Genomic DNA, 27606 nt, shown 5'->3' with positions numbered 1-27606 from the left:
TTCATCGAATACTTTTTTTGTATCATCTACAACTTCGAAGAAAATTAATAAGATAGATTAAAATGGAATACCTTATAACATGACCAAAAATATATACCTACATATAAACAAAAACATAAGTATAAATCTGCAACCCTCTAAGTTATTAAATACTAAAGATAGCACGAAAAAAAAAAACAGTGAACAAAACGAGAGAAAGAAAGAGCAGAGAAAGAAGACATTTAAATTTTTTTAATTATTTATAATGATAAAATGATGAAACTAGAATTTTCTAAGTTCACTAAATAACGTAAAAAGAAATCGTCATATGTTATTTTAGCTAAAATTCCTTAATATTTTCATTTTGTTATTCCTGTCTTGTAACACCATTTTCCTCAGTCGAAAAATAGGATATCTATTATATATCCGATATTTATTATGTCAAAGGTAATGCATCATTTATCATCAGGTATAGGAGTATTACAATTTCCATGCCACAATTTGATTTCCGAATGGCATTCTGAGTAGTTAGCAAATACATCTGTGTAACCACGATCACGCCACCATGTACAAAGTTGCCTATTCCAACCACAATCTATCATGTGAATCAGTTCTGGTCTTTCCATGCCTAGAAGCGTATAGAAATCTTGATCGCCTAAATGACCCTATAACAAAATAGATAAGCCATTAATTTTGTTACATTGATTAATCAATATCAGCTTAAATTCTCCCGATGGATATTTATCGACGCATTCACGTTATTATCGCAAACGCGGGCGCGATTTTCGCGAACATGCGTAACCATTTTTTATTTATATATAATATATATATATATATATATATTCAGTGATCTTTAAAAATTAATATCTCCTAAAGTTGCTCGTTTATTGGTCATCTCCGAAAGTTATTTCCTAAAGTATTACAAAAATTGCAAAATAGTAAAGGATTTTTCAACTCGGTTCGCTCTACCTGCTCATGAGAAATGATCCTGTAGGTTGGGGATACACTGTATTAAGGATGTCTCAAAATGACCTTCAAATATTTCGTGTGCCGATATCTACTATTTTGCAATTTTCACAGTAGTTAAGAAGATATTAATTACTAAAGATCGCTGAATATTAATTTTCAATAATTTTTTATTCAAGTACTATCAATTTTACAGAAGAACTGTAAGAAACAAAAATTATTTATTTTCTTCTCATAGAGTTCCGAGAATTTTTTCAGAATTTTTTAATACCGCATTTTCTCATATTGATGAAAATAGTTGCCAATGAGAAAATGCAGTACTAAAAAGTTGATAAAAAATTCTAAAAAAATTCTTAGAGCTCTACGAAAAGAAAATAAACAACATTTTGACTGTTGCCGTTTTTCTGTAAAGTTGATAGCATTTGAGTAAAAAATTATTGAAAGTTAATTAAAACCAATATTCGGTCATCTTTAGTAATTAATATCCTATACTTGTTAACTATTGCAAAAATTGCAAAATGATAGATGACTCTTCGACTCAATTTAGTTCGCTCTACCTGCGCACGAAATATTTGGCGGTCATTCTAGGACACCCTATATAAGATGTTTTATTTCAAACGTGACGAGTCGAACATCTCGGAAAATATAAAAGTATGGAAAAATGTTTCAGATAAAGTTGTGCGATCTAAAAGGACGCAAATATTGATAAAATTAATTTTCAAAAAAATAAATTTTTCAACCTCACATAAAGGTTACTGACATTTCTTTAAATGAAATTGTATAATTTCTTTTACATAATATGATTTCTTCGATTATTTCGCTCATAAAGGTATTAGGAAGGGATTCCATCCTTAAGGTTTAAAAAAATCAATTTTTATTTCCTTAAATTTATAGTTTTTATTCTTAAAAATAAGATTTTAATAGTTTTAAGTGGATATCTCAACTGTATAATCCCAATATTAGAGCCAATATCATGTATCGCATCACCTCGCCACTGTCTACTCTGAGCGGCGTCGCGCAGCAGAGTTCCGCATGCAGAAGAGAACTTAAATTTCCAAGAAACAGACAAATAACTATAAATGTTACCACTTGTAAATTGTATGGCGCAGGCATTGCAGACCAGGTACAATTCCTATTTATAATCTCATAAACAAAAAACCAGTACTAAAAGTTTTACGTTTTTCTCAAAACAAGGTTCTTTCAAAGTCGGTGTACGTGATAACTTTTACAATTCTTATCCGATTCACTTGAAATTTGCACAGATTTAATATCTTTCTCTCTCTCTCTCTCTCTCTCTCGCAGATGTTTAATCTAGAGAAGTACGTAGGACTTTTTGCGATATAATGAAAACTTTTTTAATATTAACATTTAAAGATGAAAATTTTTGGTCGAAAACGTTACTTCTTTTTTCAAACATTTACGGTTTTTTAAAAATGAATATTTTGATCTAATCCTATGTACTTCTCTGACCTCAATAATAAAAATTTTCAGATTTCTGTTCCAGATCAAAAGGTGTAAAAAATTCGTTTTATGTCGCATTTGACACTCGTCAGAAAAGGAGGCTCGGTGCTGCTGATATAACGCCACCATTTTGCATGATAAAAATTAAAAAAAATTTTTTATACTCTCGAAAGTTCATTTAGTAAAGCCTTTAAAATCTAGACTCTATATTGTAATAATTAACAAAATTTTATTAAAGAAATAAAAGTAGAGCCAATACATTCGCAGCTATTCGGAATAATTTAGCGAATCACAAGGCTTTTTCCTTACAAAGAATCGCGAATTTACAACGTTAGAATCGCAACTTATAAATATTATATATAGCTCGGTTCAAACGGAACTTACAAATGCTGCACGTTAAATCGCGAAAGTATTCTAAGTTTTACGCGAACAGTATCAAAAATATCCTAAATCTTTACGCGAAATAATGAAAATAAATTAAGTTCTTGCGTGAGAAATAATAAAAATAATCTAATTTCTCACGCGAAAATATCGAAATTATCTTAAGTCCTCATGCGCGAAATAATGAAAATAAACTAAGTTCTTGCGCGAAATGACGAGAATATTCTAAGTATCTTTATATACGCGAAAGTAGTGAGAATTGAGATCGTGGCTCCGAGATGTTTATATTACTGTTTGTAATATTGTACACTGAAGATGACCCGATAAGGGTTGAAACGTGAATTTTGTTTTAATGTACTTATTATAACTTAATTATTAAATATTAGGTTGATTTCTAACACCCACCATTTTGTTTGTGACTCGCAGCCTTTGGTTTTAAAATAATTTTTATCGTTTGAGTTTATATATATTGATCATTATTTTTTTTTTTTAATTAAAACTTATTCAATTTCGAAAAAGTTTAAGAAATTGAAGGTGACCTTCACGTGACTTTCAAACAACTATTTAAAGTCAAACTAATGACACCATCTTATGTCCCCCTCAATGCCATACAACTTTTGTCTGAAACATTTTTTTCTAAGATCAAAAATAAAAAAGTTATTTGGGGTGGAACATTAAAATGGGACACCCTATAGTCTTCATTTATCTTGATAGTAAAATGCTAGAAGTTTTTATTATTAGAAACTGACACCAAACTTGATCATATTCTCAGTATAAAACCGTAACTATCTGTTTGCATTTGGCTATGGATCTATCGTCAGATCCTGCTGACATGTTATGCCAACAGATTGATGGCAGAAATCAAACAGAGTTTGCACGCACCGAGAATCTGACGGCAGACTAACAGCGGAAACCGAACAGGAACTGCAAAATCTTGCTCTGTTTCTGCCGTCAATTTGCTGGTAAAATATGTCAGCAGGCTTTGTCCTATTTCTGACAGCAGTTTGCTCACATTGTCAGATAGTGCAAACTGTGTGTGCAATTTATTAACTTTCTGCAATCAAAAATTGAATGCTGTGCTCAAAGTCTGTCTTCGCAGGCTTTGTTATCTAGATTATCATAGTCATATTCTTTTTCTCTAGATTATATCTTGATATATCATATTTTAACACATAACATATAACATATGCTATAAATGTTTACGTCATTTACATTTTACAACTGTTTTAAAATTATACACTTTTTAGTAAGTTGTGATATTGTTCAATCTTACCTTGAAGTGATATTTCTTCGTCATAACATCCACGCTGTCTTTATTGATAATCTCATTATATACACGTGACTTCCGTAATCTTTCCAAATTAAAGAGCACCATCCCACTATTATAACCGGGATACCCGCCTTTATGTCGGGGTTCGCCAAACATTGTCGTTGGATGTTTATTACGATATAAATACAAAACATGTCGGTAAACTGGCGTGAGCTCTGGAGCCAAACCAAACAAAGCTTCCTTTCCAAACTTGTCAAATTCTTCAAACAAATCCTTCACGTCTCTACGAAATTTTGTATCTGCATCAAACATTACGGCAAGTTTTTGATGATTGGGTGCAATTCTGTGCAAACCCAGCGAAATGAAGAACAATGCATCAGAGTAATATGTTCCTGGTTTGCTACTAAAATGTGGCGACATGACTGATACAATATCCTCCAATTTTGCAGCTAATTTGTGTACATTGTAATAAAATACCTGAGAATGAATAAATGTTATAATATTTCAAATAGAAATTCCAAATAAACAAAAAGGACAAAAAGAAGGCAGTTATAAATAGTATCTATCAAATAAATTGTGATAATTTTATGTATACAATATTTTAAGACATAATATCAATAAATAAATAAGTATATATGTACACTGCTAAAAAAAATTATGGCATAGAAAAATTGTGGGCAAAAATTCGCCAACTTTGACTAACGATAACTTTGCGAAAAATTCTCGTAGGATAACGGTTTTTTTTTTTAAATTAAAGCTTGAAATTTCTACTTTAAAACGCTATGGTTAGATTTTAAGTTTGATGCACCCTTGCCACTGCAACTCTCAAAATATGAGGGTGTGTTTGTCATATTGAAAATTGCAAAGTTTGACGGAATACTTGGACTTTGTAAAATTTTTTGGGGAAATGCCATTTACAGTGGCGTAAAGTTCGAACTTTCTCCTTTAATTTAAAAAAGAAAAAACGAATTGCAGCGATTTTTTTCGTAATGTTACAGCACTTTAAAGTTACCCTTGCATTTTTTACATATACTACTGACATTACCTGCATTATTGGATATGTATCACAAAAAGATACTAGATAATGTATTAAATAATGGGTCATAGATTAAGAGATTTGGCAAGACAACTTATCAATCTTAAAGACTTATCACAAGCTCTAGTACAAATCTGGACTGACATTCCGCAGGAAGAAATTAGGGTCTACATTAATATGAGAAATCGACTGCAAGCAGTAATCAAGCAACGCTTTAATTAAAAAAGAAAACGTTATCCTACAAAAATTTTTCGTAAAGTTATCGTTAGTCAAAGTTGGCCAATTTTTGCCCACAATTTTTCTATACCATAATTTTTTTTAGCAGTGTATATGGTTTAAATTTTTTATATAACACAATACAACACACATATTTCCTTGATACATTTTTGTATTCAGAATAATAAAAAGTTTAATAGCAATGCTATATATGTAAGAGAACATACATTTGCTTTGATATTTTAATTCATTAAAAATAAGATACAAGACATACAAGGACATACTTTCATAAATTTTCCAGTGCTGATCATAACATTTTTGATAACATTTGCAGCTATGTCTCGACTATTATCATCGCTTATCACATGGAAAGTAATGTTTATGGAAGCAAATCTGAGCAAAGATTCTGTGAACATTTGGAATTTCCGTCTCATGGGCGAGTTTGAGGCAACTTTGGTAAAAATACACCATATGTTGTAATAATTTGTCTGATTTCGTGGTAAAATACGTGCTGTAGAAGACAAATAATTAACAGAATAAGCAGTCACTGTTGAAGGAGCCGTAAGATTTGCCAGGCTCGCATTTTTTGTTTGCAGTTTGAATACGATCCAGCGTCCTCCATCAGACGTCTGATAACAATATAAGGCTACCAAGAGTAACGCGAGGATCGTCAACCTCAGTAGCACCTTGAGTAACAAGGGCATTTAATTTATATCCTTTATTTTCATAACCTAAAAAAACAAACGAGTTTTTTCAACAAGATAAAAATAAATTGTGAAAATAAAAATATCTAGATCGTGCGTAAGAAATGACGATTTTATTTTATATTTATTTTTTAATTTTGTACTAATTTGTTTCGATTAGTTAATGCAATCAAATAAAATTATTAATTTTAACTTTATACTAAACTGACCTAACCTAATTCGCTTAAGAGTTTCTTTTAAACTAGAAAAAATTAATATCAGATTATGAACATAAAAGTAAAAGATATAATTACGTGAGCATGATTGGTGTCTTCATTACGATATCATCCGTGTTACATGATTTAAGGTCCATTTACAATAGAATTTGCAGGAAATAAAGTAGTAGGACGTTAGCAATAGCGCAATTTCTACAATCATGGCCCGTGATCATGGTATAAAGACAAGAGTATTCTCACGCGCATGCGACCAATTAAAATTGTCAAAGTGTGATGTCACAGATAAGCGGTAAATTTAAAACTGCTGTTTCCAAATAGCTTATATTAGCAGCATGCTCGTCAGATATATCATTTTTATTTCAAGTTTACAGGAAAAATCTATTTTAAAACAATATTTTATAAATTAATAAAAATATCCTGTAATTTAACTAATAAATATCCTATACTTTTCTTTTGATGGCATTAATATGAAGCATGATGCATCGAAGTGTTGGGAACATATGAAAAACAAAATTATATATAGGGAGCTTTCCATCAAGGTTTTTAGGTGACACACATCGTCACGGTGTCGAAAATGATTCTTTCCAACAATGACACGCCACAGTACGATTGGACACAATAGAAGCGGGTGCTTTACCCCGGATCTACAATAGATGTTTTAAGACTTAAGCCGTAAGAAACTGACCAATTACAGTCGAATCCGAGGAGAATAATCGATTGTGATTCGTCCATTTAAACGACGCATAATGCGGGGACTTCTATTGTAGACCCCGCATAAGTCGATACGGTGTTCGACATGGTACTTTCCAGCAACGACTCGTCATGGTACGATTAGACACAACTGAAAAGCATAGACCCCTTTTACACCGAGCACTTGATACGCGTATTAACTAGTAACTTTCTATTAAATTATTTTAATTTCAGTAATATATTTAGAGAATGATGTACTAAATTGGTAGAATATGCATCAAAATAATTAATTAAATACACATATATATCATGTATATGTTTACATGTTTCGCTGAAATTAAGATAATTGAATAGAAAGTTCAATAGAAATACTAGTTAGTATCCGTATCAAGCGCACAATGGCTGCGTTCAGCAGACTCAACAGTTTTGCAACCGTTTTATGATTGTCTGCTGAGATAGGACCATTCTTCTAGATCTAAAAATATGATCCAATTAGCGCGAAGGAAACTTCCAACAGTTGCAAAATAAACGTTCTGCTGAACGCAGCCGATGTAAACTAGACAATAATCGAACACAGAGGACGGAATCCATAGACGGTGTTCAAGATTCGAGAGGGTCTTAAGCTAATGCATGAACCAATCAGAGGCCGGTATTCATAGGCTGCGTTCAGCAGAACGTTTGTTTGCAACTGTTGTAAGTTTCCTTCGTGCTAATTGGATCATACTTTTAGATCTAGAAGAATGGTCCTATCTCAGCAGACAATCATAAAACGGTTGCAAAACTGTTGAGTCTGCTGAACGCAGCCATAGTCAGTTCTTATATTCAAGATCGTCTCAAGTTCAGCCTTGAGGTGTTATGAATCAATAAGAGAGCCGCATTAGCGTATTAAGACATTACTTAAGACGGTCTTGAAATAAAAACCGACTATGAATACCGGCCAGAGAACCGTATTAGCATCTTAGGACCTTGCTTGAAATTAAGAACGGACTATGGATTCCGGCCAGAATCTGACTCATGGTTGTCAAACTTTTGAATGACTCTCTAGAACATTTTTATCTTGTACATGTGGTATTATATAACAATTATTTTTGCCATTTGTATTTTTTATAGATTTTATGTAAAATATTTTAATACAATTATATTTTTTGTTTAAGGGAACTTTCCAACAAGAGACACAGAGGTCGGAATCCATAGTCCGGTCCAAGAAGACTATGGATTGGCACGAGTTGATCCTCCTTAGTTCTAGTCTTCTTGGTCCGGTCTTATCTCAAGCAATGTCTTAAGATGCTAATACGGCTTTCTGATTGGTTCAAGCACTAGCTTAAGCCCCTCTCGTACGGAATCTATAGACGTTGCTCAAGACTCGAGATGGTCTTAAGCTAGTGCTTGAACCAATCAGGGAGCCGTATTAGCATCTTAATATGCCGTCTACAATGAACAGTAGCAATAGAGACTGTAAACATGTTGGGAGTAAGCTGGTTTTCCAGCTAAGCCATTAATGGTTAGTCGATGAACGTCAAATCGATGTTAATTCAACGTCGAGTGACGTTAATTCTATATTGATCAATCATTCACTTGTAGTTAGGGATGTAACAGAGCGTAGAGTAAGTCCGTAAGCGAAATGGTTGAAATCCATTTAGATTACAGAGGAAATCCTCAGAATATGCTCGAAGAATTGCATTAGACTTAAGCAACGAAAACCGCAATGGAGGAGTAATAAAGCGTGAGAATTTAATTTGTCTGCGTGAATTAAATTTGTATGACAATGTGTAGAAAATACTTATATACGTTAATAAAAAATCATTTCATTGTTCATTCTTGTGTGTTATTTTTTATATTTATTTCCTTATATATATATATATATATATATTAAAATGTAGAACTAAAAAACATTAAAGAAGTAGAAACTTTCAGAAAGATTAAAAAAAGTTCTTGGATAGAATAGTATAAAAATGCTGCAGGTCGTGGTTGTCAATTTCTAGAATCGCTGATAATGCCGAAATCAACGATTAGTCCCAACGCTTGCAAGACGTACTGCGTGACGATAGTCTTGAAGTCTGCAAGTAATAATAACCGATCAAGTCGGTTCACAAACAGAGTGTGGTTTCGTCGAGGCGACCAAAGTATTACCGTCTCGATATATATATAAAAGGCAAATGCCAGCAATGGAGGCGAACATGCAACTGCCGCGTGCTGGCTGGGAGCTGGTGTAGCACCTGTAGTAACGCTAGTATTCTTTATAAGGAACAGTCTATTTGACACTCACGCCTGCTGGGAATGTAACGGTGAAATCCTGTGGAACAAACATGAAATTAAAATGTGGAAATTTGGAGATTCTTAGTTACCTTTATGTGTTACATTTAATTTAAAGTAATTAAAGAATCATAAGTTGCATTTATTGATCGATTGATTGATTATTCGTATGGTTTTTATTATCACAATCAATCATATAGGTATCATTTTTTAAAAACATTTAAATATATTTTTCCATAATGTTTCTGCAATTTATTACTCCCATGTAACTGATTTTTTTGCTGTACATTATTTGTTAGTAAACGGATTAAAAAAAAGAATAGTAAGAAAAGAAGTAAAGATTCATTATGCACTTCGAATTTCAAAACTGTTGTGAAACAAATTAATCAATCACTATTTATAAATTAAAGGTAGGTTATGACATGTTTATTTTAGTTTGATGTCGTAGTGCAATTGCGTTGCGTGCTTAAATGCTCCTTGTGTCCATGGAGCCGCAAAATGCGGACGTGTAAATATAATACCTTTATTTAACAAGTTATACTGTTCATTTTTATTTTGATTATAACAAAAGTTTTAATTAAATCGTCGAATTTAGTCAAATAGATAAAATTAGGAAAAGCATTACTATGGTAATAACTAGAGACCCTCTAATCAGAGTCATCGCGACATCAGACAGCCAGTTTTGATTGGTCAGCCATATTTTAGCAATTGCCGCCTATATTCGAATGTCTATATTGTAGGAATGGGCGATGCGCGTAAATCGATACGCTAAAATTCGTTCGCAAATTAACCTATTTTACTAAAAATCAATTTTTCTAATCAAGATGGTGCCATTTTAAACCGATATCTTTACAAAGAATCGTTTCTTTTTTTAATAAGGTTAAAAACTTCATCTACTTCGAATCGATATAATCGATTTTTAATGTTCTGATACGGATATCGCCCATTCAAAATATATACATTTGTATTATTGTTAAAATTAAAAACAAGATTAAACATTTTAAAGTTATTACTAGATAGATTTCTCACATTATATGTGGAAGTAATGTTGCTTACTAAAAAAATTATGTTTTATCTTTTTTTTTATCAAAGTTATGCATTTTTATCAGAGATATGTATTTTTCGTTGGTGTCCAATTTTTTTCAACATTTGTTGCCCATAATGTTCGACGTTTAGCATCACACGGAAATATTTTCATTACACAGCCTTTCGCTGCAGAGTTAGTGCAAAATGGGACTGCACACCAATCATTTTGCAATTATTTTTATTAATCTTCTAATAAGTTTATTAATCCTCTACTAATCTTCAAGAGCAGAAAGATGACTCACGAGAAACTATCAAGGTTAGAAAGAGACAACGTATTCCTCTCTCTTTCGTGTGATTTTGCTGAAACTAGAAACCCTTAAGGGAAAAAGACCGTAAAGAAAGTCTGTAACTAGAGTCTCTTTTTCTTGTGTCGCGACTCTGATTAGAGGGTCTCTAGTAACAACTAGTAACTTTTATGGAAATTTCATAGGATTACGGCTTCAAGGGACATATAGGCTGCGTTTAGAAATTACGCCTAGATAACTCTAGGGTGCATTTTTGCTATAATATACGTAACGTAACCAGCTTAAGAGGCCGTAAAGCTGGTTCTACATTAGTCGCATCGCAGCGTCGCAAGCGTTGCGGTCCGATCAACATCAAGCTAGCTCGACTCTGATTGGACCATAACGCTTGCGACTAATGTAGAACCAGTTTAAGCCGTAAGCTGTAAGTTGTAAGTGATGATATATCGGCCACAGAACTTAGGCTTTTAGGCCATAAGAATTAGGTTTTGCTCAATTCGCTTAACCCCGGATCTACAATAGGGTTTTAAGCCTTAAGTCATAAGAAATGGACGAATCACAATCGATTATTCCCCTCGGATTCGACTGTAATTGGTCAATTTCTTACGGCTTAAGTCTTAAAACATCTATTGTAGATCCGGACTAAGTCTAACGGTTAAAGCCTAAAGACTGCGCAAAAACAGTTTAAAGACAGAAATTATTGTCACTTAATCTCTTTCGACTTATGACTTAAGGCTTCTTAAAGCAAAGTTGTGGACCTAGCTTAATGGCCCGTCTACAATACACGTAGTACAGTACGTCTTATGGCTCGTCTACAATACACGTAAGTAAGCTTGATTTAAGAAGTAAGAGTAAGAAATTGACCAATCACAGTCGAATGTGAGAAGAATAATCGACTGTGATTGGTCAATTTCTTACTCTTACTTCTTAAATCAAGCTTACTTACGTGTATTGTAGACGAGCTATAAGACGTACTGTAAGAATCAGCCAATCACAGTAGAGAATTCTTTTGAACTCTTAATTCTAATTGGCTAATTCTTACGATACGTCTTATGGTTACTGTTACGGAATGTGTATGCCATGGCCTTTAAAGCCTATTTTTTACGTGTTATGCGTTATGCAAAAGTCTGTGATCCCTGCTTGAACCTGTCACACATGAAATGCATAAAGCTGGAATCAGACTACGCATTGAAGATCGAGATTGAAGAATGAATGAAGATTGCAATTTGACCAATGAGGACAAAGGAATTTTAGCTTCTATTGTTTTGATTGGTCAAATTTCAATGTTTCAATCTTCGATCTCAATATTCAATGCGTAGTCTGATTCCGGCTTTATGTAAATCGATATGGCGACATTATGCTGGATGCTTATTGGCCAACAGTCGTATGTTATGCTTAGGTCGGAATCAGACTACGTATTGAAGATTGAGATTGAAGATTGAAGATTGAAATTTGATCAATAAGGACAAAGAAATTTTAGCTCCTATCGTTTCGATTGATCAAATTTGAATTTTTCAATCTTCAATCTCAATCTTCAATGCGTAGTCTGATTCCGGCCTTATGCTCTATTATGCATTTCATGTGTGACAGGCTTTACGCTATTCCTCTGCATGGGTGGGCAGTTGGGCACCCTGAGGGTGCCGTCACATGTACACGGAATCGGAACGACGGAACGGATTTCTTACTAGAAAATTTGAGATCACTACAATTCCGTTCCGTAAAAAGTTTCTCTAGCCCGTCCCATGTAGCCGGAACGGAATAAAAATGGACGGAATGTCGCCTCGGTTGCAAGTTAATTTGCCTAATTTAATCGATATTTCGTTATTTTAATGCGACTAAAGCAGTAATATGCATAATTTGTGCAATTATCTTATTTATAACATTACTTTGAATACTTAAAAATACTGAATTATAAGAGTGAGATATATTATGTTACCAAAATTCCATTGCGTTCCGGCTACATGGGACGGGTAGAGAAACTTCTTACGGAACGGAATGGTATGTTCACCTCAGATGGTTGAATGTGAAATTAAAACAAATATTCAGAAACCTTTTTTTTGGAGATTACAACGATGGACGAAGAAGTAGTGTTAACTGTAATGTTAAAATTATTGCGAAATGCAAGAAATATGCCAAGTTGGCGTGCTATTCTGATATTTAAGAGAGTACGAAAATTATATTTCGCTTATAATATTTTATTACAAAATAAAAAATATACAAGAAAACGAAAATTTTGGGTACGGCCAATGTTTACACAAAGAATGAGACATCTTCAAGGCGCAAGTGACAATTTAGTCGTTGAAATGCAAACGACCGATCGTGAGAAGTTCTTCAATCCAAAACTCGACTCTATCAACTCCGAGTATCTTTTATCCTTGTTCAACATTCGGTGAAGAACAAGGATAAATGATACTCGGAGTTGATAGAGTCGAGTTTTGGAACGCACCCCAGAGAAACTTCTTACGGAACAAAATGCTAGTGAACTTATTTCTAGTAAGAAATCCGTTCCGTTGTTCCGATTCCGTGTATGTACATACATGTGACGGCACCCTGATGGAGCGAGGAAAAGCCCGACGTGACGAAGTGGGGGACGATGGTCCAATTCGCGCCAATGGCGTTCCGCTCGCTGTTGTGAGAAGTTGAGAACACTGAGAACAGAATTACAGAATGATCTGGACTCTGGAATCAGTCGGTAGCGACGCGTCTTAGGCGCGTGTCGCTAAAAATGAATCGGTATAAGTACGGATCCGTAATGATGGAAACTGCATCGTCGGTCTTGTTGTCGTCTCTCATACGTGTACTCGCTGTGTCTTTCGTGCTCTTGTGGCCGGTATTAAGTGAGGAGACCAGCCTGACCGGTCGTATGCGAGCGATCAGCGAGGATCTGGACAGGCAACTTAACGAGATAATGGCCTCGCAAGCGCTCAGCTATTCTACAGTGAACACCGTTGGGCTGCCTTACAACGCCACCACTAAGTTCAATCCAAAGGGCATGGGCCAACTGTACAATGTGACTAACATATTCATCGATCTGGTGCAGAGCAAGCAGGCGTATCCGGAGGGTGAGTGCTCTTGTTCTCGAATCTCTGTGCCGGAGACGCTAGTGGCGGGAGGGGGGGGGGGACGGATTTGGGGTTAGTTAGGGCATGTGACATCATACACGGCGTGTCGCGCATTTTCGCCCTTCTGGGTAACGGTTACGCCCTATAGTGCCAATATCGCGCCACGCGCCCGAAAAATGGTCGCTGTGTTGGTAAACAAAATGGACTGTCAAAGCATCGCGGATTGACATAGGGGTTGGCGATAACGGACATTTCGCCTTGTTCGTGTTTTCAGTCCAACCACAATAGATTTCATCTCGCCGCTACCGTCGCGTCGGAGCGATGAATAATTGCGGAGCAAAAGCGACCTAGCAGACTGTATGCCATCGATATGAATGTTTCCGTTAATAAGACTAAAATATTTCGATAAAAATCTATGCGTGCTGGAAAGGCGTGCCGAATATAATTGGTGTTGCAAGGAAAGGTTAAAAATGACCAACAGAAATGATGAAATGACTTTTATATTGAAGAGGTGTACTTAATTTCTCGTAATTGTCTGGCCCTGAAAGACTATCAACGAATTGCAAGAGACTGCACTTCATTAATGAACTCCAATGCGAACTCACCTTTAGAAGCGGACGCGTTTGTCGCTTGCGCGAGGTCGACGAATTACGCATGAAGGTCACCAAGTAAAAACTACATGACATTATCTGAGTCGAGTGATTTGTAATTCATATCATGTCTTGGGGATACATAATATGAAAAAATAGAATCGTGACGGGAAGAGAGAATTAAAAATTAATTAACTGAAACTTTTAAAATCCCATGCAATATTGGAGCGATTTAAAAATGAAAACGCGACAGTCTGAGCTAGCTAATTTGATCTCGGTAATTCTACTCGATGATTACTTATAGTTGCTATCTTTTGGGAGACACAGTCGACACAAGTATCATTCTATCTTTGTTATTCATTGAATACCAAGAATACAACGATATTTATATCGATTACGTTGACTATGCCTTCCAAAAGAAAAGCAACTTTTATAGTTCTTATCATCCCTATTTATGATATAGGCAAAGGAAAAATTTTCGTGTCTGTGAAGTTAGCATGGCATTTTATTAATTTTCAAAAAAATATGATTGTTCCGGTAGTATTTTCCATTGTTCTACTGTTCTTCCAAAAATAACAAAATGTTCTGCATTTTTAACATCAAAAAATCAAAAATAAAGAAATGCCGTGCTAACTTCACGTTCCAACACGGCATAACTTCCTCTAAAGTACCAAATGCCATCGAATATTACGACATCTGTCAAGTGTTCCCGTTTCTTTTAAGCTAGATTGATTATTATATGAAATTTCAGGACAAAATTCCAACAATTAATAATTTTTAATAATTTTCAGGTTAGAATATTCGTACTCCAAACGTGTCGACCCGATAATTTTGGGCATTCTTGACAATAGTTCTGACTTGTTTCGCTCAAGTTCTATATGAATAAATTATTATCAAAAATTGTTCCGCCTTATAAACATTTCTTTAAACAATTTTAATTTTCGCTACCAGCACGTCATTTGGCGGAAATGTGTCGTGCTGATTAATTTCAGCACTTCTGGCGGTAGTTCCGAGTTGGAACTACCTAGTGAGGAAAATGGCAACAGTCTTAATGATGAACGGAGGGATCACGAGTTATGATCTGGTCACAAAATACGATATATAAGAAGGAGATAATTGCATCATATTCCGTAGCAAAAGCTTATGCTCGTGCATTTACAGAAATTTTACAAATCTTTAAATTGCATTTAATGGTATAATCCTTGCGCATAGAAGAAATAGAATAGAAGGAAAAGAAATTATCACTACATGCGATTACAATCGTGTACACATGATTATCATCGTGTATAACGTCATAAGAAAAATATTAATCGCGTTATATATTCGATTAAAAGAAAAATTTATTGTTATTTGTTTATATAAATTTTCCAATATTTATATTATAAATTTATTTCGACGAACAGACGCTTTTATCCAAGAATTCGATCATTCTTATTCGTGTAAATTTATGCGACGTTCCACACATTCGTCTCTCTCTCTCTCTCTCTCTCTCTCTCTCTCTCTCTCTCTCTCTCTCTCCATAAAATATTCCTTATAAATCGGATTTAAGTCCAGTGATGAGATTATGCGCCCGTCTGAAGAAAATCGATATCAATTTATGAGATTTGATACACGCCCGTTGTTTCATTCCATTTCGATTAAATTTGCGTGATTGTCTGTTCTTTATTAACCGGGTGTGAAGTTAGCACCCCAACTATAGCATTCAGGAATTCTGATTAGAGCTTCCACTTCCTTTTGACGAGATGAGGAGTTCCCTGTAGTTTATAACAAGAGTTCTTAACAACAATTTTTTAATAATTTTTAAAAAGTGGGGTGTTAACTTCTTATCGAATGTTAAGTCTGTCTCAGAAAGCTTTATACCTATTGCCTTAAAAATGAATTCTAAATTAGTCTATTCCATTTCGAACACTTTGAAAAACTACAATTAAAAAGAGGCAAAGACCAATTAGATTTTGTATCACATCAAGATGTTGTATATAAAATATTTTGCGAGGATTACGATACCAGTTATGTGGATCAAACGAAAAGAAAGCTAAAAACTAGACTACAGGAACACAAGTCAGACATAAATAAAAAAACGGGCTCTCCGACTGTTATCACTAACCATCGCATTGATTGTAACCATGAGTTTAATTGGAATAACATCAAAATTCTCGACAGAGCGAACCTTCCTACAAGAAACGTCTAATATCTGAGATGGTTCACATAAAAAAGCAAAGCCAAGATTTAAATAAGCAAAGTGAATCAAAATCGTTACACAATTCCTATCTTTCTATTATACAACCTTTTTCCCTCTGTTGAAGGGGTGAAACACCCCTTTGAAAAAAAAAACGGTATTTTTCTTTTGAGGCGAATATCGTCGGAAGTATAAAAGATAGAAAAAAATTTTTTAAACAAAAGTTGTACGGTTTCAAGAGTAATTCAATGTCGTGAAGAAAAACCAATTTTTTAAATTCTTTTGTATAATTGTTAATAAAAAAATTTTTTTAATTTTTTTTTCTTCACAACATTGAAGTACTCTTGAAACCGTAACAACAAATCGGTTCCGGACAGTTGTGAAACTTCCCTTGTGAGTAGTTCCGATGGATTGGAGTTCTGAACAGTTCTCGACGAGCTCTATTGGAAAGTGTTAGGTAACAAAGCGATTGGACCAACGGTTTGCAAGATACGCGATATTTGAACTCTACCATTGAAAAGTTTTTAAGTCTGACGTCGAAAAATTTTTTAAGAGTTCCAGTAGTTCTGATTAGAATTCTGAGCAGTCCTCGATGAGGAGTTCTATCGAAAAGTGTTAGGTCACAAAGCGATTGGATGGCTACATAAGGAGATACGTGCTTTTGTAACCGATTTTTCAAATTTCGTTTTAAGTACATATCTCTTTTATTTTTGGGTCTGTGTTGGTTTTAATCTCTGAGAATCTCTTCGAAATAGATAGAATAACAATTAACGTATCATAGAACTATTGTATATGTAAAAAAATTTTTTTATTTTTTAATTTAGTTATGTGTCAAAATTGTTTTCTATGTATCAGGGACTCTAGATATTTAGAGCTATTAAGCAACTTGTAACTATTTGATCTTGATTTTTGATAAAAAGTTAGCACCCCATTTTTTAAACATTATTTAAAAATAGTTATTACGCAAAATTCTTGCTGTAAACTGTATGGGACTCTTCGTCTCATCAAAAGGAAGTGAGAACTCCTGAGTACTATAGTTGAGGTGTTAACTTCAAATACGCTGTACACGCATACATACACTTGAACATTTAATTTCGCCGCATTGTGTTATCAATAATACCTAAATGTAACCAGCTTTTACGTCACACAGTCTTATCACAGTCAAGGTTTTTTGCTTTGCCATGAATTACGCGATAATTATGGTAAAAAATATGGAAATGCATATTCGACGTGGCGTGATTTTTCGTTCGCTAACGGTGTTGCTCGAAGACAAAATTAGCGATCTGCTTTTGCGGCTTGTGCGCAAAAGAAAAGAACAAAAGTATATTTAGCGATATACAAATGCTTTCCGCGCAGCGCAGGGTGGTTTATTAAAAAACTCCGATAACTCTCTGTGAACTACGCAGATCATTGACCCTCCCAAGCGCAATAAATAGGAGCGTGTAAATCGCATCTAGCAGGAAATTGATAGCGAGAGAGCACGTCATCATCTGTCCAGAAGAGCACGGGAATTCCGATAATCACGCTCGTCATTCATGCGACAGACTTGAGACATCGAGTAGCTTGGTGCTCGGTTTGCGGACTAGTAATTCGAGAATGGCGTAAATCTGAGTTCGATCCCAATCGCGCCTATCCCATATCACATACGCAAGATTCTTCCTGCGTTTAAGCAACACTTTATCTATGATTAAGAATCCCAACTATGTCTTAAATTAAGGAGCATCATTGCTCCATCGATTACGCATCCTCTTGATAAAAAAACGAATTTGATTAATAATAATGAAAAAAAATTTATAATAATAATATACGACTTCTCGATATTTAACAAATTAAAGACAAAAATTCGTAGGGAAGTAGGAATCAGCGCGGTACTTTGTGCACAAGTGTAATAATAAAACAATCAATATATATATTAAAATGCTTATAACGGTCGGAGCTGGATCTTTAATGCTTAAATAATTCAAGATTGAATGTCTGTGACGTTAGTACGGCATTTTAATAATTTTCAAAAAATAATGATTGTTCCGATAGCATCATATATGTAATACTCCTATATTGCTAACACCAATTAAAAGCTGGCGAAAACACCACGGTGCAGACGAATATCTACCTCTCACTTAGATAGTGTACAGCGCACACACATGCGCACCACACTCGAGTACACTGTGGAATTGAGAGATCCGATATTCCCTCTGTCTTCGCACATCCCCCACTCCCAAAAAGAGGCTGCGTTAGCAATATAGTAGTATTACATATATGGGTAGCACTTTCCATTGTTCTACTGTTCTTTCAAAAATAACAAAATGTTCTGCATTTTTATTATCAAAAAATCAAAAATAAAGAAATGCCGTGCTAACTTCACGTTCCAGCACGGCATAACTTCCTCTAAAGTACCAGATGCTATCGAATATTACGACATCTGTCAAGTGTTCCCGTTTCTTTTAAGCTAGATTGATTATTACATATGAAGTTTCAGAATAAAATTCCAACAATTAATAATTTTTACAGGTTAGAAGAATATTCATACTCTACGGAAACGTGTCGACCCGATAATTTTGGGCATTCTTGACAATGGTTCTGACTTGTTCCGCTCAAGTTCTATACGAATAAATTATTATCAAAAATTGTTCCGCCTTATAAACATTTTTTAAACTATTTTTAACTATCGCTACCAGCACGTCATTTGGCGGAAATGTGTCGTGCTGATTAATTTCAGCACTTCCGGCGATAGTTCTGAGTTGTTCCGATCGAGTTTTATACCAACAAATTATTATCAAAGGTTGTTCCGCCTTATAAATTTTTTAAATAATTTTAACTATCGTTACCAGCACGTCACTTGGCGAAAATGTGTCGTGTTGATTAATTTCAGCTTTTCTGGCGCTTTTCTGAGTTGTTCCACTCGACTTCTACGCACGTGAATCATTTCGAAGATTTTACTGGCGTATAAACATTTATTGAACAATATATGGTACGAATAAACCAGTCGTGTATTGATGATTAAGTTAAAATATTATAAATTTATGAATTAATTTTATAAATTTTATAAATCACTCTGAATATCAAAACAGGTACAATATGAATCATAAAATTAATTTAATATTTTATTTTTAAATTAAGATATATATTATATAAAATATTTTATATTAAATATATAATGATTTCGACATTATTTATTTGCGATTTTATAACTCCGAGAAAATAGAGTGATCGTTTCACCAAGACGCCTCTCTCGCTAAAATGCTTTTTTGACAATGAATATATGTTTTAATTATAAGAAGACAACATATACTTGAATATAGTGTTAATAAACAGGCATTTACCAAAAATGAATTTTCATTTTCAGCAAAAATCTATTGAAATACACATTCCTTACATTTAAGTAACTATTGTAACTTAATTTTCAGTTAAATTATTCATTACTTTTAATTTCGTTCATAACCACGAGCTTCATTTATGTAAAGGAAGCATTTCTAACAATGTAAAAATTATACGTAACTTTGAGTTCAATTTCCGATCATGAAATTGATGGAAAGAAAATTTTGTTACTATTCATTCTTGAAGTTCATTGACCACTGAGTATATCTATAAATAAAATAACCGTGTTAAGCTTCGCTATGATAAGCAGGGCAGTGCAGAGATGCGTTTCATGAGAGGCGCTAGAATCTGCAATCTGTTTTTGACGCAGAAACGAATGTCGATGACGTCGTTGACGTGACCGTCTGATAAAAAAATGTCTCTTCATCGAGGTTGTATAAATAAAAGAGCAATGATCCTAGGTTTAGACTCGTTAACAGTCTTCATTCCGATTTTTGTAAACTATTATAAATTCGTTGAAAAGTATTTCTCACGTTCATTCCTTTCTTTAGGCGTATTGAGTGAATAAACGTATTTATGGCTACGTTTACACCGTGCATTTAGACCGCGGCCTATACAATAGGTGTCCTTGTTTATCTTGTAAGTTAAACAAAAACACCTATCGTATAGGTCGCGGACTAAGTGCACGGTGTAAACGTAGCCAATAGCCGTCTTCGTCAATGCAGATCAACTTTAATTTCAATTTAACTTACCCTTCATCTTTTCTAGTTCTAAGAATACGAAAAAAATGAAGAATGAATTGAAATGAGATTAAAGTTAATCTACATCGGTAGAAACAGATAACAGGTAACACAAACAAAACACGCTGTAAAAATATATTTTCAATACGTTTCAACGCGTAACAGTGCGGCTTTTTATGTAAAAGCGTACATAACTGTGTCATATTACATAGCTGATTTTCTTTAAGGCTTCATATTAATTTTCGACGATCGATTCATTGATAGAAATATGTCGGAAACGTGTTACGATTCGACGAAGATGCACACCTCGCTCGCATCGAATTTCGCAAAATTAGAACGCTGCGATTATTTTTTGGCATGAGAAACGACCACTCTGAGAATTTGTCCTCGTTTGTAAGAAAACGAATTGATTCTCAGTAGTCCCGGTACTTGTTTCCGCTTTTGAAACAATAAACAATCTTTCACAGTTTATGACCTAATGATTTATACAACGGGTCTATTTGTAGTACATTTGTAATCTGACTTTTAACTTTTACAGAAATTTGGTGCAGAAATCTTAGAAAAATAATAATTAACGACTTATTTTGAGTATTAAAAGCCTTATTGTTCGATGTTTTTAAAATTCAAAATAGATAATTAATTACTTATCCTTCAGTATTAAATTAGCCAGTATTAAATTGGATTTCTGAAAGGGAATAAGATATCTTAGACGTATAAAAATGCTATATTTTCACATGTTTAATTTAAGGGGGAACCTGGTTTAAAGGGTAAAAATTTTCGATCTTTTTTGCTTTAATCAATAGTATTACTCTCAGAAAATATACTCGCAAAGTTTTAGACCGAAATTCGAAATACTTTTATAGTTACAAGATGAGAAACAGGTACGCGTCGCGCAGGTATACAGCGCGCGCGGTGGGAGGAAGCGCCCATTGTGCTCCGCTTCTCGGTCCTTAACATGGTATTATTGATTTTAGCAGATATTTATTTTCAAAGAGGACACACGCAAAACTCAAACGAGTTTTAATTCCACCATTTGGCTCCTCGCTCCAAAACACTTCACTATAAATTTTTGGGAGTGAAATTTCACTCCAAGAAACGTGATAGTGGCGCCAGTCGGGCAAGAGTGAATTTCATTTCACTCCTTCAAGGAGTAAATTTCCTAAAAACTCAACTTTAATGATTAATATCTCGCTTCGCGAGGCAGAGCGACGCTTTTCTTTGGCATATTCGCTCGTTTGATGCAAAAACACGTCAAATGAACCTAATTTCGTCAAGATTGGATGTAGGGGGACTAAACTTAACATTCATAGCCGCAGCACAGACTCTTGCATAACGCATACCTAGTGCATAAGAGAATCAACCAATCGAAATTCTTTTTTTCCATGGAATGGAAAGAAAAGTAAGATTCTGATTAATGGATTCGCTTATACATTATGCGTCATACGTTATGTAAAAGTCTGTGCTGCAGCCTTTACCTTCAGTCTCTATTTTCAAAGAATGAAATTATTTACTTTTTGCAGAGATTGAAAATTGACCCTCGTTTGGAGTGATTTTTTACTCTCGAAGAGTGATTCTTCATTCTGTAAGAGTGAAAATTTCACTCCTACCGGATTGGCGCAACTCACTCTTCGGGAGTGAAATTTCACTCCCAAAAATTTAGTGTTATCTGGTGCCAAAATTGTCGAAATCGCCGCCTTCGATGCTGTGCTTTCAATAAATGCTATTCTGCAATTTTAAAGATAATGCAATTGTTGGAAATAAATATTGGTCAACTTTGTAAAATATTCGCCGATTCGACAACTACGACAAGCAATTACGAGGTAGGAACAGCGCCGATTAAGCAGCACGAAAGAGATTCGTACAGCTTGTAGACTAACGCAACTAACGCAACAAAACAAGTTTTATAAGGAAGCGGAAGGTTTGCTGTATGGGCCTGGAATAGCAGATTAGCGATAAGTTGCCAAAAAACTACTTTTCGATACCGAAAACTTTAAACGCGTTTTCTCAAAACTTTTTCGAAATAGGCATGCAAGATTACTCAAAAACACAATCGATAAATTAGAAATTATATAATATTAAAGCTCATTAGCACGATTGATTCTCTCTATGCGCTTACTTCATGAATTGTTGTCATTGCATTGATAACTGTTTACGTCGTTCACGAAGTAAGCACATGGATTTAGACAAAAGAAGGTTATATAATAATATAGTGGAATTATAGTGCAGTTTAATGTCAAATAGCGCACAGTTTAATATCAAATAGCTAAATAGCGCGCGCCTGTTTTGTACTAGTATATAAAATAGACCAAAACGCGAAATTCAACTTTGAGCGCTCTGATGCTGTGAAATGATTGTCCGATATATTTTCGGCATGTACAAGCTTATAGGTGTTTTAGATAAAAATGTTTATCGTCATTTTTTTAGACGTCTTATGACGTATTTAAACCGTGTATAGATCGCATGTAATGGTTTTCCTGTGAAACGTAGAGTGTTCCCAAACTTAGGGAACATGGAGGGTACTGTATGTACGTGCATATATATTATACCATATTTGTAGTCATTCGAACTGCGCGCCGAATTGGTTTTCCGAACTTATAAACGCAATTAAGCAACTGTAATAATATTACTCAAAAACTATTCAACCAATCGACTTCTTGTAAGGTTTTTTTAGTTACATAATTGTCAACCGTCCTAGATGAACAAAAAACGTTTACTAAAAAATCAATATAAACAATTATTTCTGCATAAATAGGTCGAAACAACAAATCATCCCTAAAGTTTTGGAAAGATCGGCTTCATGGTTTATTCATAAAAAATTCGCAAAAAAACAGCTACTTTTCAGCGTTCTAAACCAGGTTCCCCCCTTAATTTAGAAACAAAAAATTGGTAATATGTTTTTAATAGTGCCGATCGGAAAGAAGGATCAAAGCATCTATTACTTTGTATCGCATACGGTGCAAGGTAAATATTCCATCAACAATCGAGCGAATCGGTGCAATGGTACATACTCACTGTTGTGCAGGTAAGGGTTTCGATCGATTTTCCGCAGTCATTGACCTCCATGGTTACGTTAATGTCACCGTTACCGCTGCCTGAGTTCAAATCGCAGTCTTTTTACTACTCTCACGTTACTATGTGCAATGCAATGATTCCGTTTGAAGCCACGAATCCTTTTCCAATATTATATACAAATAAAAGAAACAGAGATGTTCATTAACCTCCTTAAATACATGAATGGGATACATTTGGACCCGGGGAAAATTTTAGTTGGCCGCTATTTTTGTACGTTTAATATTGCAGAGTTGCAATGAGGGGGTAAAAAACTTTTCTGTCGAATATATTTCTTTGTCGATCGCCGCGATGCAATTGTTTCGTTATTGACGCTAATTGTGATGCAATAAAAGTTTGGCTTGGGTGACTTGGACCCGTCAAATTAAATTGACCCGTCATGTTAAATTTCATAAATTTTCACGAAAAATACATTAAATATCACAATACACAAATATACTTTTCAGTTATAAATACATTAAATTTAATGTAATGTCATGAAATTAAGTTCAAACTGTGTGACTTAAAATATATTAAATTTCATGAAATTTTTAACAGTGTAGGATACAGTACAGGCCAGAACTCTGAGCGAAATTTATAAACATCGTCGGAACTATTGTAGAACTACCAGAAAATGCTAAAAAGTTGACTGGAACTGGGTTGTTAAGAGGTACTTTACTCTTGTGGTGCGGTGCCAGCGCTCAGATTTAAAAAATTGTTTAAACATATTTAAATGCCAGAACTCTGAACGAAATCTATATAAATCACCGGAACTATTGTAGAACTATCGGAAAATGCTAGCAAAAAGTTGGTTGGAACTGACTATTAAGAGGTACTTTACTCTTGACGTGCAGTGCCAACGCGCGGGTTTAATTATTATTTAAAATTACTTAGAGACCGGAATTATCGTTAAAATCTATCAGAAATTGTAGAACTCATCGAGAACTATAAGATTAAATGATTTCCAATTGATTTTTTCGAATCTTGCGGTGCCACGGTAAGTTAGCACCTCAAATTTTCATGTATATTATTGTTTATTGTTTTGTATATTTATGTTATTGTTTTTAGCTAAATCAATGGAACTATTTATAAAACCTATCAGGAACTATAGAACTATTGCGGTTACTAATGGAACTTGTATCAAAACTTGCGATGCCAAAAAATGAGGTGTCAACTTCACACACGTTATTGGAATTAATTTAAGCTTTTCTATTCCTGAGATATTTTATGCTAGAACTATGCCATAAATGGCCATCTGTGATTATAATAAAAAAAAAACATACTAATTTCTGAATAAAATAAATAATAATTAATTCTTTTTTAGAAAATTAAAATATAAATAAAATTTAATACGAGTTTACAACCTACAGATGTTCTTGTGACAGCAATTATATTCCTTATATTCTTCCAATTGAATTTCTTATGTACATTTCCAATTGAAATTAATTTTAATCTCTATGCAGATCCTCTGTCAATGATCAGAAATGAATTCAGTTCAGTTATTATTGTTAATTTCTATATAATTTCTATATAATGGAAACTTAAATTGACATTTTATATTTTATTCATTCTTCATTTTCATCTTTTGCTTTTAATCGCTCTTTTTAAAACACAGAGAATTTCTTTGAAGAAGAGTCAGCATTCTATCAATTACATCAGAATTCTAAGAATTGTCAACTTCACAAGGATAGTAAATTTCTATTTAATTATCATTATAATAAATTTTTGCGTAGAAATTTTCATATCGCGGGCCAAAAATATTAGCGTCTTCTCGAGAAAGAGTCTAATAAAAATAAAGAGAGAGAAATCCTTTCGCGTGTCATTAGACGCGTAACCGGTGATTCGTGGCAAATGCGATTTCTAGAACGAGTCGTGCAGATGCACATGATCTCGTTATATAAAATCAAGTGTGCTATCGGATCGACGAGCGTGTCACGGGGATTAATCCGATCGTTTCATCACAAATTGCCCTCTTCATTGAACTGCCTAAGAACAGCTTTAGAATACTACATTTTCTACCTGAGAGGAAGAGACATTCTTTATTCACGACAGTTCTCTAGGATTACATATATCGCGCGTGCATATAAAAAGAGTATAGGAGATTATCAAATGTAGATATATTCAGCTACGGTTAGCAATCTGAAACGCAGCCGCCAACTGACCAACCGGAGCTTTGACCTATTTCTTCTTTAAGTTACATTACTTAGCAGATAAATTTTTTGTATCCGTCCGACCGTCCTCGTTGTCTTCCGTTGTGACCTAGCAACCCTTCCTTCCGACATCCTGACCTATGACCTACATTCAACATGTCCTCATTCGGTCCGGTTTCTCCTATTCTTCACCGTAAAAGGAGATAGCTATCAGCTGTTTTCGATGAAAAGTACAGATTTACCATTTCTTCTTTAGAAATCGATTTTGTCTTACAACGCGTCATCCCTTGAAAATTCAATGAAAACATTCACTTTGTATAGGAATCCTGCTTACTTAGTTTACACAACAAGATCTATATGTAATTTTTTTAATAGAAATTTTGTGGTGTCTGTCATTTTGAATAGCAATTTTTGCCGTTCTGTATGTAAGTTATGTAAACAGCTGACTCGATCTTTAGACTCTTGCAAACATATTTTGCTATTGCCAAAAAATTAGCGTTGCCGCATTCCTCGATTTGATTGCAGTAAAGTACGGTCTGTTTTTCTAGATTGCAGCCCGATGCGTAATGTAAGACAATATAGTCAGCCCGTAACTCGGTCAACTAAAACCAGAGTTTTTTTTTTAATTAAATTCCTGTCTCGTGGTAACGATTATATCCGGTAAAAAGGGACTAATAATCACGCGACATGTCTCTGCTTCTCTTGCAGGTATGATTACTCTGGTCGACGGCGCTCCGGCTTTCGTGGACCCTCTCAAGGAATGGAAGATAATAGTGACGCATTACGGAGGATTGGCCGGTCTCGCTCTGATCGGACTTATCCTAGCAGCTATTCTCCCCTGCGCTGGTCTCTTTTTCTGCTGTTGCAGATGCGCAGGACATTGCGGTGCCCGAAGTCAACCCTTCGATAAAAAGCACGATCACTGCAGGAAGATTATGCTCAGCATCGTGTTAATAGTTGTCGCCACTATTATTCTGTAAGTTACGTTTTTTATAAATGCCACAGTGGTATATATACTTCTCAATATGTTTTAAAAAACTAGATTTCTGGTAAATATTGGTTATTAAGATCAAACAGAACGATTTAAAAGGCTTATTTGCTTACCAAAGAAATATTGCAGTAAATGCCGTTATGAAATATAAAAATTATTTATATATAATAGAATAGTGAGAAAATTCTCGAATTGATTAATGCGTTACCTTTCAATGCATGAAGATTACTTAAATAAGGCTTGTGTAATTTAATTTTTTTATGACATTTATACCATGTATAGGATGTAAATAAAGCTTTCGAGTCTTTTCCCAGCAAGTACAAATATAACTCCTATATAACGTGTGAGATAGTTTCGTTTAAATTATGCCCCTCCACTAATCCACGGCGGTGTGGCTCGAGATGCGCAGTAGAATTGTTTTAAGCCGACCGCACACAATGCATAATTTCTTGCATGAGTTTACATGCTGCTGTGCCTGCTCTAATGCATGCTAAACTTCTCCATGCATTGAACGAGGCATGCTACCATCTTTGATTTCTATGTTTAATATGATACATTATTTCCAGGGTTGTATACGTTACGTAAAAAAGTAAAGAAGTAACGAATGAGTAACGTAATTACTTTTCCTAATGAGTAATAGTAACGATAACTAAGTCACAATGTTCAGTAACAAGTAACGAAATTTTATGTTACTTTTTTCATTATTCCGTTGATTATATATGCCCATATTCATAGTCAGGCCTTATATTTAAGTTCCTTTAAATTTATCTTCAGATGCTCTACGAATTATTTTATTGGCTAATGAGCATCCAAAGATAAACTAAGGAAGCCTTAAATATAAGGTCTGACTACGAATACTGACAATAGAGTTACTTTAATAAGACTAAAAGATAGCACGCTATTTAAATTCGGAAGATACCGATGTCAGCATGTTAAATGAGTACCTATCCTCCTTCGAAAAAATTGTTTCAATCAAATGTAATACCGGTTTGGAGATATCATTGAGTTGATTAGGCCGGAAAAATAAAAGATGGA

General features: G+C 34.3%; 2 protein-coding genes across 8 annotated transcripts in view; one reads left to right on the top strand and one right to left on the bottom strand.

Annotated features, from left to right (window-relative positions):
• Positions 1-314: 314 nt before the first annotated feature.
• Xxylt (Xyloside xylosyltransferase) lies at positions 315-6383 on the bottom strand. 4 transcript variants are annotated; one of them, XM_018459170.1, is made up of 4 exons: positions 6350-6383; positions 5594-6040; positions 4061-4534; positions 315-644 (listed from the first exon to the last, which is right to left on the bottom strand). In XM_018459170.1, the coding sequence occupies exons 2-4, from the start codon at positions 6011-6013 to the stop codon at positions 435-437; spliced, it is 1104 nt and encodes a 367-aa protein (XP_018314672.1). In that variant the 5' UTR covers positions 6014-6040; positions 6350-6383; the 3' UTR covers positions 315-434. The 4 variants fall into 4 exon arrangements, with proteins under 4 accessions (XP_018314672.1, XP_018314670.1, XP_018314673.1 ...); XM_018459168.1 differs by having other exon boundaries at positions 6307-6374; XM_018459171.1 differs by lacking the exon at positions 6350-6383 and adding an exon at positions 6228-6280.
• A 6807-nt stretch (positions 6384-13190) lies between these two features.
• The window catches only part of LOC108729849 (prominin-like protein), a 57741-nt gene continuing 43325 nt past the window's right edge, over positions 13191-27606 (top strand). For all 4 annotated transcript variants that reach the window (XM_018459185.1, XM_018459182.1, XM_018459183.1 and 1 more), the window contains exons 1-2: positions 13191-13561; positions 26289-26556. In XM_018459185.1, coding sequence (XP_018314687.1) covers positions 13225-13561; positions 26289-26556 — 605 coding nt within the window. In that variant the 5' untranslated portion in view covers positions 13191-13224. The remainder of the gene's footprint in view (positions 13562-26288; positions 26557-27606) is intronic.

The sequence above is a fragment of the Mycetomoellerius zeteki genome, unplaced genomic scaffold (assembly GCF_001594055.1).
Source record: "Mycetomoellerius zeteki isolate Tzet28-1 unplaced genomic scaffold, Tzet1.0 scaffold8, whole genome shotgun sequence".
Taxonomy (NCBI): Eukaryota; Metazoa; Arthropoda; class Insecta; order Hymenoptera; family Formicidae; genus Mycetomoellerius; species Mycetomoellerius zeteki.
The sequence above is the reverse complement of the archived record's forward strand: the minus strand, read 5'-3'. Positions and strand labels throughout refer to the sequence as shown.